Raw genomic sequence first — 13,222 nt, forward strand, 5'->3', positions numbered from 1 at the left:
CACTGGTGCGGTGACTGACAGCCACACACAGTCTTCAGAACATTAAACGATTTGAATGCACTTCGCTGCGCATCGGGCGGTTCTTCGCCTCCACATCGTGCATTCAAATCGTTAAATGCACAGCTAGCCGTTGATTATCCTTTACATACCTCAGTCAATTTAAGTTAACTCAACTAATTCTTTCCAACTTAAATTAAACTGACAAAAAAAAAAAAAACTAACCGACAGTTTTTTTAATTGAACAATTCACAACAAGAACAACTAAAGAGAGCATTTTGCAGTTTTTTTTTTTCTTTTTTTTTTCATCTTTGTTTGATTTTCAAGGTCCTTAACCTGATATGGAAATGTTTGCCTTTTCAAACTACAGGCAAATAACTTGCCCTGAAAGGCAAATGTATTAAATCCAAAGGTTGCAGTGATGTTTTTAGTGTAGAAAGTGATGATCTGCAGTTGTTTCCATAAAGAGCTGTTTCTACCTAATGTAACCCATACAAATGAGTTGCATTATAAATGAATATATGTAGGTTGGTTCAGAAATGTATTTATTTATTTATACTTAGATGTCACGATTTTGTTTTTAGTGTACATAAGACAAAATGTGAAACATGTATGAAAACCATCATGCTGTCATTTTCATTCTTTTTACGTCATAATTTAACCACTGTTTACACTAGTTTGTTTACTCCTATCAAACAATTATAATTTCTTTGTACTCTGCTAATTCTACATAAAACAAATATGTTTTGTGAAGAGTGTAGATGTCAATACTAAATGTTTAATCTACAGTAACTGTAACGGAATAAAAGTTTGAAGTGGTTTGCCACTGACAGATTTTTTTTCATATTTTTAATATATATTCTTAAATCTCTGATCAAAGTAAACATAAATAAAGCTAATAATGATGCAGCTGTATCTATGTTGTGCTTAGAAACGTCCATACAGAGAAAAATTAATAAATAAAAAACAATAATACAGCAATAAATCAGGTCAAAATAAAAAAAGTAAAGTAAAGAAGTAAGATGTTTTCTTATGGTTCGATTTGATCCTCTCACATCACTTCCATCAATGACTGTCATTCTTACAGTTCCATTTAAACGTGTTATATGTAGAAATAATCCATTTTACTACAGTACATTTGGCTTTTGTGGAGGTTTAACTTATGACCCTGCATTAAAGTGAAAGCATTCAAAGTCGAAGCAGTAGAATGTTTTTTTTGTTTGTTTTTTTTTTTTTCAGTATGACCCTTCGAATCTTTGCTGTTTATTTATTTTTTTTATTATATATATATATATATTTTTTATGAGTTTTAATATTTGACTTATCTGAAATGTTATGATTGTAAGAGACAAGAAACTCTAAATGGATAAAACACACACACACACACACACATGAGACAATTATGGGAAACAATAAAAATAAGAATAAAAGAATGTACAGAAAATAGATGTACAGGTGACTAAACACATTTGTGCAAGATGCAATGTGTTACATTTCGACCTAGTTTCCTTAGTTCCCCTGATTAGTTAATTAGTTCCTCACCTGTTTCTGTTTCCCCTCGATTACGTTTAGTATTTAAAGCCTGTGTTCTTCATTGTTTCTTTGTCGGCTATTATTTGATCTATGTGTTTGTGACCTCTTGCTCCTGGATTATTTCTGTTTCTTGTGTGAATTCAGTGTGTATGCAGGCCAAATGCGATTCATATGAGGTGTAGAATCAAGCTGACAATCAAAAATATTTGCGTACTATGAAGGTACAAATTATGTGGAGTTTAATGGCTCTTACGCTAGAAAACCTTGCTCATTTAAGAACATGTATTTGTTGCATGGACAGCGCAAGAACTTAATGCACTGTATGTGTGGCATAAAAATGGCATATTTCTTGCTAGTTTTTGGCTTGCTGTTAAACTGGTGAATGTCCTCTATAGCAACAGTAGACTTGCTTTGTGTTTTCATTCCAAATTGTCTTTGCACAGTAAAAGTGATAATGTGATAAATATTATTTGTGAAAATGAGACACAAAAAAAAAAAAAAAGAAACATGGAGGTGTAAAATGTTTGGTAAACAAATTGTATTAAGAATAATGGGCAGTAACCATGAGTCAGTGTGACTGCATCAAGGTCAGCCTCTGAGTAAGTAGTGTGGATCTAAGCTGTAATCATAACCATGAAGATAATTCTCAAAAACCACACCCAAACTACAATGAGTACAAAGGTTATCTTAGTCAAATATTAAAAAGGTTTCCTTACTGTGGGTGAGAATGAGATCCCTAGGGAAGAAAATTGACTTGGAAAAGACTTTTCTGAAGATTCATAAAGTCTACATATATAAAATTGTGCCTCTGTAGGTTAATGGTAGCTGCTGTTGGTTCTCTGACTGGAAGTATCTCTGGTTTTCTGGATTATTCCTAATCCTGTCCCAGGAGTGTTTTCTCTGAGGAGGTAGGGGAGACGGCTCACTCTTTATGTTATGAGCAGTGAATAATCAGTCTGTTTACCCTTGATATGTGTGGATTTGATGAGGCTGTGAGTGAAAAATACAAACATTGCAGAAAAACATCCTCCAAATGCACCGCAAAAAGCTCCCGTCTTCCAAAACCAAACAATAAAATAAGAAACAAGGTTGTTGTTTTTTTTTGTTGTTTTTTTTAAGAAATTGAAAAAAAAATACTTCTATAAATTCAGTTTGGGAAAAATAAAATATTAAATGCACTTAGAAAATGTTAAAATATATATATATATATATATATATATTTCTGTGGTAATGAGGAGTGTACAATTAAAAACCATCATATTCTCAGGAAACTAATGAATTGTTTTGTTCAAAGCAGACTCGGTGTCTGTCTTCTGTGAAGTGGACAAATTTAGTCCAACGATCACCATGAATTCCAGGTAAGTTAAAAATCTTTTACAGGACGGTAAACATTTCAAAATTAAACGAAGGTATTTAAGTGCTATATTTGTCTGTGTTAGGCTATATGTTGTGATGCTCTGTGATGAACTGATTTTATGTCATATATTTGTCACAGCTCTACCTGTGTCACAATCAAAGAAACAAAACAATCAACATAAAACGCATCAGTTTATTCGTTTTAATATTTATGTTAATAATAATCTAGGTTAATAATATTAGTTTTACATCGTTGTCCCATCCATGTTGTGATGATAAGCAGTGGGGCTATACAGCGGCAGTTCCACATAACGTGTTTTGCAATCGACTGTATGAATGTGTGGCCCAAGGGACTGGATGACAACAAAGTCAAACTAACAATTAGAATTTGTATTTATTTATTTATTTTATGTTGACTACTCCACCTAGGGCCTATTACCCCAGGAACTTATCAGCATGACATTGTATCTAAAAGTCACGGATTCATTATCGGACAAGGAAATGGTCAGAGACGTGAGTTCCCCATAAAAGCACTTTTATTCAACCAAATACAATCACAAGTCACTCTAATAAAACACCCATTCCCTCAATTAAGCATCCTACTAAACACACTTATACCACTACAAATTGTATAGAAAATTTGATATCAAAAGAATAAACAGAGAAAAGGAAACAAAAAACAATAAAACAAGGTCAATTGGAATGCAGATGAAAACAAACAATTATACACACACACACAAATAATGATAATAATAAAAAAAACAATTCAGTACAATTTCCAGAAGACTATACCACAACAATGCAGGGCTGAGGGACAGCTACTTCAGGCAACCCTGCAAAAAAAGGTCAACCCCCCACCACCTAAAACCTCTCGCTTTCCTGCAACACGCACAAACCCTCTGGGTTGACCCGAAGAAGATTTTCTTTTTTCCGAAAATACTAGTTAACGTTATCGCATTGGACTCAAACTTACCGACTTTGTTCACATAGGGTATAAGTACTTCTCATAATTTTTTTTAGAATTTTCGTAATTTTTTGTGGGTTTTATTTCACCTAGTAACACTTGTTGTGTTCCCGGTCAAAAATGACCGGACTCCAAACAACTGCTTATAAATCAATTATTATTTATAAGCAATAATTAATGCTTTAATGTTTAATCAGGAAGTTTGCTTTGAAATGCTTTTATTTTGTACAAAATTGCACAAAGTCACACTTGTCAAAAATGACTGGCCATTGAAAGTGAATGGGGAAGAATGAAAGTAAGAGAAACAACTAGTATTCAGGAGCATGTTGTGCTTGCAAACATAAAGGCCTTGGACCTGTGCGTGTGTGGATGCCTGTATACTCACACTATCACGCACACACGCATAAAAAATTAGGTGCCTACTTTCAGATAAATGAGGCCTACGATTAATCAGATGCAAATAGAAACACACAACCAGTCCTAAATGAAATAAAACAAGTTGACAAAAAGATTGAATCCAATATTTGGTGATAATATAGCATAATTACAAATTTATGGGCAATTGTTCGGAGTCCAGTCATTTTTGACCGGGAACACCACAAGTGTGACTTTTTGCAATTTTGTACAAAATAAAAGCATTTAAAACCAAACTTCCTGATTAATCATTAAAGCACACTAGTGTGAGAAACAGTGCAAATTTTCATAATTTTTTATCTCATATTGTGAAAATTATTCATAAAAAATGCTTTTTTTAAATGATAATGCTTTAAATTATTCTTTCTTAGAACTTTCTCTTTAAAATACAAATTGTGTGTAATCCCACATAGGCTATCTGTAATTAGATGCACATTTAAAACTGGAATAATCTACAGTAATTTCAATCACTTACATGTATTTCATAAACACATAAACCTTTCTGGATTACAATCCACCATGAAACTGATACATTTTAATTATTCCAGCTGCTGTGAGAAAAGGCTGCTGTGAGAAAATAAAGATAATTAACGATCCGCCACCTGCAGCATCCTCACACATGCTATAGCCTACTATGTTTACAGACGTGATGTAATTAAGCAGCAACATGCTCGATTTTCCTGCAAATTCCTACCAGTACCACTCAAATAAAACATTATTATAAGCTTACCGTTGTGAATCGGGCTAAAGGAAGGTGAAAGTTTTGAACACTGCCTGCTTATTGTGACGGATCAGCCAGGCTCTTCCACCAATCTCATCAACACTCAGCCCAAGCCACACTACATAAGCACACACCTCACTCCAGTCAGCGTCCGATCTCGATCACACGAAGTGGACTCATTCCCTACCTGCTAGATTGACTTACCTCGCTATACTTACCTCCTCGTCCGGATCGTCAGTGTTCCCCTGTGTCTCTTCCACTCGTCTGTCCTCGCCTGTCTTCCCAGCTCAGAAACCACCATTCCCCGAGGTGTGTGCGCCTCCCGTCTGCCACGAGCTCCTGGCATCTCCACCTCTGCAAGATATCCTTTATCAGTCATTATCATCACAAACTCACAGTATTCAACAATCTGCATTACTTACCCGTCTACTCATTTCAATAAATCTGTGTTATACTCATCATCCTCTGTGTCTGGTCTGCATAACGTAACAGAAGATCGGACCTTTTACAGAGTCACACACGATGAGTAGGACGAACCCCTTCCAGGAGCTTGTGGATAATCTTCGCCGTGTCCTCACCGTTGCTCACCCACCAGCACCGACCGTCACGTCAGTATCCACCATTACCACTTCATCTTCGCCAGTAACCGCCAGTCCCATGGCCACACCAGCGCTGTTCTCTGGCGTGGCGGAGGAGTGCAACGGTTTTCTACTTCAATGCTCGCTCTATATAGAGAACCAGCCTCACCTCTATCCCACAGAAATTTCAAAGATCTCATTTCTGATTTCACTCCTACAGGGCAAAGCCCTGCAATGGGCGGAAACCATCTGGGCACAAGCCAGCAATGTTACCCAATCTTACAATAACTTTGTATCTCATTTCAGAGAGGTATTCGGACGGCCACTTGGAGATCCCACTGCCAGCGATCAACTCTATTGCCTCCGTCAGGGATCTCAGCCGATAAAAGAATACGCCCTGCAGTTTCGCACACTCGCCGCTGCAAGCGGCTGGAACGAATGCTCATTGATAACTGCTTATCGTCAAGGGTTGGAACCCAAACTTCGCCTGCAGATGGCGAGCTATGATGACAGCTTCGGTTTGGAGAAAATGATCCAGCGCTCTATTTTATGCTCCTCCCGTATGCAAGCCTGTGTTGATGATCTTACCTACTGGAACCGTTGCACTCCCTCTTCCCGCCACCCAAACACTCAGTTTCCTCCAGAATCAGAACCCATGCAAACGGACACCATGCGGTTAACCTTCGCTGAGCGGCAGAGGCGACTAATCATGGGGCTGTGCCTCTATTGTGGCGGCGGAGGGCATGTGATATCTGCATGTCCTATTCGTCCACCTCGACTATTGGTGAGTTCCATCCACACTGTTCCCCAGAATATGTCTCCACTAACCATTTCCGTGACGCTGATCACCCCATGCACTTCTGTTCCAGTCCTTGCTCTCCTCAACTCGGGATCAGCGAACCCCAGATGGCCTGGCACCTCGGAGACGTCCTGAAGTGGGGTAACCAATGCTTCCCAGACTGTTTTCCCCGACTACCTCAACCTCCTCGATCCATCAAGACCATTCTCCCGTTGAACACCTGTTACGTGTTTGATGTTAAAACGGGATGATACCATAACATTTATATGAGACAATTGTTACTGGATGTGGTGCGGATCAAAGATGGTCCTGAGAACAAGTATTGCCAAAGAAAAAGATCTTTACTGGGCGCCTTGTAGACAAATACAAATAATATGTACAAAAGGGAAATAAATTATAAAATTTAACACAGGGAAAAGAAACAGAGTGTCACCCAAATTAAAGAAATAAACAAGACAAAACAATCCTTATAACCTCTAAACTGACTACCCAAAAGAAATATGAAAATAAAACCGAATTCTTCAGCGTATACGACGCTCAAACTAAACTCCATTAAACTACAAACAAAAATACAGGGGTGGCGTAACACTTCCATAGAAAGTCCTATTCACCAACAATCCGTAGACATCCCTGAGGACTATACCCACTTCAGAGACGTCTTCTGTCCGAAGAAGGCCTCACAACTGCCTCCTCACCGGCCATGGGACTGCGCGATAGATCTGCTTCCAGGTGAACCAGTGCCCAAAGGAAAGATTTATCCTCTGTCAATCCCTGAACAGAAGGCCATGGAGGAGTATATAGAAGAGGCCCTCCAACAGGGCTACATCCGACCGTCCACCTCCCCTGCTGCTTCCGGTTTCTTTTTTGTGGCCAAGAAGGACGGAGGCTTGCGGCCCTGTATTGATTATCGATCACTCAACAACATCACAGTCAAATTCCGATATCCACTTCCCCTCGTCCCTGCTACTCTGGAACATCTCCATGGAGCAAATATATTCACCAAATTGGACCTCCGCAGCGCGTACAACCTCATCAGAATATGTGAGGGGGACGAGTGGAAGACCGCCTTTGTAACACCAACTGGACACTACGAGTGCTTGGTTATGCCGTATGGCCTAGTCAACGCCCCCTCTGTATTCCAAGATTTTATGCATGAGGTGCTCCGAGAGTTCCTCCACCGCTCCGTCCTGGTATATATCAATGACATCCTCATCTACTCTCGGAGCCCGGCCGAACATCGCCACCACGTTGCGGAGGTCCTCCAACGCCTCAGACAGTTCAGTCTCTTCCTCAAAGCAGAAAAATGCTCATTCCATAAATCATCGGTACAGTTCCTGGGTTACCACATCGATAGAAATGGCATCCGGATGGACGAGGGGAAAGTGGAGGCTATTAAGACCTGGCCACAACCCACCACCATTAAAGAACTCCAACGCTTCCTAGGTTTCTCCAATTTCTACCGCAGATTCATCAAGAACTACAGTACTCTAACCAGTCCACTCACAAACCTCCTCCTAAATAAGCCCAAGTCTCTGTCCTGGTCCGAGGCGGCCCAAGAATCATTCGAGAAGCTGAAGACATCCTTCACCCAAGCCCCCATCCTAGTTCATCCAGACCCTTAAAGACCCTTCGTTGTAGAAGTGGATGCTTCCACCACGGGCGTGGGGGCTATCCTTTCCCAGCAGCAGGGGAATACTTCTAAACTCCATCCATGTGCCTTCTTCTCCCGTAAACTCAGCCCGGCGGAAGGAAACTATGATATCGGCGACAGGGAACTCTTGGCTATCAAACTGGCCCTCGAGGAGTGGAGACACTGGCTTGAGGGAGCCAAACACCCATTTACAGTACTCACAGACCATAAGAATCTGCAATATCTCAAAGAAGCAAAAAGACTCAATCCCTGCCAAGCCCGTTGGGCATTATTCTTCACCCGGTTCCATTTCAAGGTCACATACAACACTGGTCCCAAGAATGTCAAAGCCGACGCCTTATCAAGATTATACACACCCGAAGAAACAGAGGACAAACCCGATCCCATCCTTCCCGAAGACATGTTCGTAAACCCCATCCAGTGGAACCCGGATTCTACCTGGAATCTCTTCCAATGTCTCCACGGCCACTCCGCCGGGCTGCCCTCCAGATGCACAGTACGTTCCCAGACTTCAACCCACCCAACTCATCCAAACAACACATTCCTCACTGGGCACTGGTCACCCTGGGGCCAACGCTACCCTCTCGCTACTAAAAGACCGTTACTGGTGGTTACTAGCGGCCAACAATCTGCATTACTTACCCGTCTACTCATTTCAATAAACCTGTGTTATACTCATCATCCTCTATGTCTGGTCTGCATAACATAACAGTTATGTCCTTGCTCAAAAATTGATTTCAGATAATTTTTTACCAAAAAAGTTACAGACTGCTGCTTTAAATCAATGTGTCAAATTCAAATAAGTTCAACCTGTAAAAATGCACAATGAGACGCTTCACTATTTTCCAGTCCACTGCACTTTGTTTTTCGTGTTTTGTAGACTGGTGATCTCCATGTAAATATGAATGTTTTAAATGTCAACTGTAATATGAGTAAAATATTGTTTCTTTAAATGATTATTCATGTTACAGATTTACATAACAAAAAATGTCTGCATTTTTATTTGATTTTTATTTATTGGTTTGAAATCAGTCAAGTTTCTGACTTTTGCCTACATCTTTATTGTACAGACAGCCACGTCTTCCACCACTCAAACCAACACTTATTCATCAAGGTCCTCCTAAACAATACCATCTACATACAGAGAGAAATGTGCTTGATGAATATGGAAAAGTCAGAAAATGGACTTATGGGATAAAAGACACCAGTAAACCAAACAAAATAGTTCTGTTGGTGGGAGAGACTGGTGCTGGAAAGACAACTCTCATCAACACCATGATCAACTACTTAATGGGAGTGAAGTTTGAGGATGAAATATGGTATGAAATCACAGAAGAATCAACCAGAGATCAATCAGAATCACAAACCTCTGAAATCACCATGTATGATGTCTTTCCTGAAGAGAGTCCCATGTCTCTCACCATCATTGATACTCCAGGCTACGGAGACACTAGAGGACTGGACAAAGATCTGGAAGTTGCTGAGAATTTAGCCACTTTGTTTCAGAGCAATGATGGAGTTCGTGAAGTCGACGCAGTGTGTTTTGTGATTCAAGCATCTAAGAATCGTCTCTCAGACCGACAGTATTACATTTTCAGTTCAGTTCTGTCTTTGTTTGGAAAAGACATTGTGGACATCATTGTGTTTTTAATCACACACTCTGATGGTATGGCACCCACAAACGTCATCGGAGCCATTAATAAAGCTGGAATCCCCTGCAGACGAGACAAAAGCGGCCAACCTGTTCATTTCTCATTCAACAATCGACAAGCTGAAGCCCGTCAAAATGAGAGACGTTATCTTCGAGCTCAAAGAGACGCCTGGGAAGACAGCATGGAAGAGACAAATAAATTTATTCAGTCTCTGGATGAAAAGAACAGAAGAAGTTTAGAGTTGACTTCAGATGTCCTGATGGAGCGCATTCAGTTTGAAGCATTTATCAGCAACTTGCAGCTGCGACTTCAAGAGATGGAAGTGAAAAAGGCTGAAAAACTTCAGATTCAAGAGGCAATAATGCTAAACAAGGAAAAGATTGAAGAGTGTAAAAACTTTAAGATTACATTAAAAAAGACAGTCAAAATGAAGGTGCCCATTGAAAATGCATCATGGAAAAACAGGAAGGCGACGACCTGCAACGTCTGTGAGGAAAACTGCCATGAGTTTGGCTGCTGGTGGGGTTCAAATCCCAGCAAATGTGAAGTCATGAAAGATGGCTACTGCACCGTGTGCACAGGGAGGTGTCATCACAGCAAACACGTCAAAGAAAACAAGAAATACATCATCAGAAACTCCAGCATAATCGTACAGTTTGACAACTTGATAAAAGAATATGAAAAAGCTGAAGAAAAGTCCAAGAAGTTTTCAGTTATAAAGGATACACTTGTCAAAGATCTGCAGGAGATTGAGGACCAGAAGTCAATTCTTCTGTTCAATGCTTACAGGACCATCAAGCATCTGGCTCAGATCGCATTAAAACCAGACTCTGCCTTCACTCTTCAGCATCTGGACTTCTTCATCCCCAGAGTGAGGGAGGCTGGGAAAGAAGACTGGGTCAGATTGCTGGAGGAAATGAGGAGAAACGCTGAAGCTGAAGAAGCCAATAAAGATGCTCTCAGTTATCTCCAGGCAGGTCTGACAAAACTAGATCTCTTTTTTAGTGGGCAATGAACACATGCAGACAAGACAACAGATAAATCAATGACAATGAAGAAAACTGTTTACAATGAGAAATACAATGAATGCAAGTGGCTCTCTGTAGATCTGAAGATAATAACGTTCCTTTAACCATAATATCAAGTTCATTTTTATCTCTGTTTTTAGCGTTTATTTAAAACTAGGCAAGCTTGATAATGTTTTAAACTCCTATTAGTTCATGTACTCTAGTTATAATGTAAATTAGTTTTAATACTGGATGGTAATTTGTCACAAATTAAAATATCACAAACACTTGTGTTAACCTTGGTTAATCTCTTCTACATTTGACCGATATCAATTGCAGTCAATTTAAGTCTTTCCTGTCTTCTTGATTTGTGTTATTCCCCTGTCTGATTGTCTCTCTCTATGTCTCTATTCCTGTCTGTATGCTCATTGTCTTTACCTTCGTTAAATAAAACTCATACAAGATATTTTAGAATTTTTATTTTATTCATTGGATTTACATTTTAGCCATGATCTTAGCCATGTCGATGGAAAAAGGTTTGTATAGCAATGTCACAAATGTGCATAATCCCAGCCTGTGGTTTTCATTGGCTGCCTGTAAATAGCATATACTTTGACCTGCTCTCAAACACTTCAGTTAGTTCCTGTTATCAACATGTTAACAAAGCAAAAGCAAATTCTCTTTGTATTAACTGAAGAGACAGTGGTTAAAATGATCACAGCAGTATGACTTTTTGTTGGGTACTCAGGTGGGAAAGACGTAGTATTAAATGTATTAAATATATACTTGAAATTCAAGTAGTATGTTTATAATACATTTGTATTCCCAACATGCTTATTTGAAGTGCATTAAAATATATTGAATTTCATTTTAATATATTTCTAAAAAGTATAATAGAAGTATAACTAAGCATATATTTAATACAAAAGTACTTCTAAGAAATATGCTAATCACATGCATACTTTTAATGTATTTCTAAAATGTATACTAGAAATACTACGTTAATAAATATATTCTTAGTTACACTTTTAAGGGATATACTAAACACAAGCATATTTTTAGTGACGTTTTAGTGTATTTACAGAAAAAAATGGTAACACTTTATTTTAAGGTCTCTTAACTAGTTGCTAATTAGCATGCATATTAATAGAATATTAGCCATTTATTAGTAGTAATTAAGCACATATTAATGCCTTATTCTACATGACCTTATTATACGTCCCTAATCCTACCCAACACCTAAATTTAACAACTACCTTACTAACTATTAATAAGCAGCAAAATAGGAATTTATTAAGGGAAAAGTCGTAGTTAATAGTTAATAAGTGTTCCCTATTCTAAAGTGTTACCGAAAAAATATTTATGTTGCTCTTACTTAAAGAATATTTTATGTGTACTTTGTGTAAGAACATAACAAAATGATTACACTTTTAGTGGGTTTTTAATGTACTTTATAACCATGTGTAGGCCTACTGCAATATATTTTAAATATTTATGTATTTACAATTTTAATATTTGGAAAAGTATGATATTTTGAAAAACATTTTTAACATTTACAATGTACAAATGTTTGTCAGCTATTATTAAGCATTGCAAAACTTAAAATATGTTGTTTAATATATTTTTTAATATGTTACTTATAAGGTTATGCTACTCTGGTTGATTAGGCTGTTGTTCATTACATTATACATTAATTGTAATAAGCTACTACTGAAATTCCCACAAGGATTTCAACATCGTATCTGAAATACCTACAAAAAAAAAACCTTGCCTTTACTTGTATTTATATTAAAAAAACACATGACTAAACATAATTGGTTCCAGAGACATTGAACGGCTCTGATTGGTTCGTATGATAATGAGCTCGCAGCAGAGAGCTTCGTATATCAAATATGATGTGCGTGCAAATGTCCCTTGAATGTGAATATAAGTCTAAATTTAAACAGTAATGTTATATAGAGTGATCGTGTATCTTTAGGGCACTTGAAGGAAACCACGCAATTCATATAGATTACTTTGGCGATGTTTTTTTTGTGATTAACTTTTTGAAACATGAACATCTTTGGTGAATCTTCTTTCATCGGAGGGACATAAATCTCTCAGATTTCATTAAAATATCTCAGCTTTTCTTTCAAAGATGAACAAAAGTCTTGGTTTGGAGCATCTTAAGGGTGAGTGATGACAGAATTCAAATTGTTTTGGGGGAACTATGAAATTAATTAGAAAATATAGCGGTATGTTCTTGTTTTTACCAGCTTCTGCAAGCGTGTGGAACCTCACTGTGACTTCAGGTAAGGTTTGAAATTTAATTAACGTTATTTGTCTGTGCCAGTTGTTTTTGACACATGCATTGGCAGAAAATAAATAAATAAAATTAGTCATTATAATATGTACAACATTAACATTCTATTATTTGCAAAATAAAGTGTATTTATTTTGGATATCCTGAACAATTTGGCTTCATTGTAATGATGTTAATGATCTTTGAAAAACCATGATTATGAACATACAGTTACTTTGTCTTGAGCTGATCAGAAAACTGTGGCAGTG

The 13,222-nt window shown here is 37.9% G+C and overlaps 1 protein-coding gene across 1 annotated transcript; it reads left to right on the forward strand.

Annotated features, from left to right (window-relative positions):
• The first annotated feature begins 2,877 nt into the window (after positions 1 to 2,877).
• On the forward strand, positions 2,878 to 11,039 carry LOC131544669 (uncharacterized). Its single transcript, XM_058783048.1, has 2 exons — positions 2,878 to 2,888; positions 9,084 to 11,039. The coding sequence occupies exons 1-2, from the start codon at positions 2,878 to 2,880 to the stop codon at positions 10,678 to 10,680; spliced, it is 1,608 nt and encodes a 535-aa protein (XP_058639031.1). The 3' UTR covers positions 10,681 to 11,039.
• The last annotated feature ends 2,183 nt before the right edge of the window (positions 11,040 to 13,222 follow it).

The sequence above is a fragment of the Onychostoma macrolepis genome, chromosome 07 (genome assembly GCF_012432095.1).
Source record: "Onychostoma macrolepis isolate SWU-2019 chromosome 07, ASM1243209v1, whole genome shotgun sequence".
Lineage (NCBI taxonomy): Eukaryota > Metazoa > Chordata > Actinopteri > Cypriniformes > Cyprinidae > Onychostoma > Onychostoma macrolepis.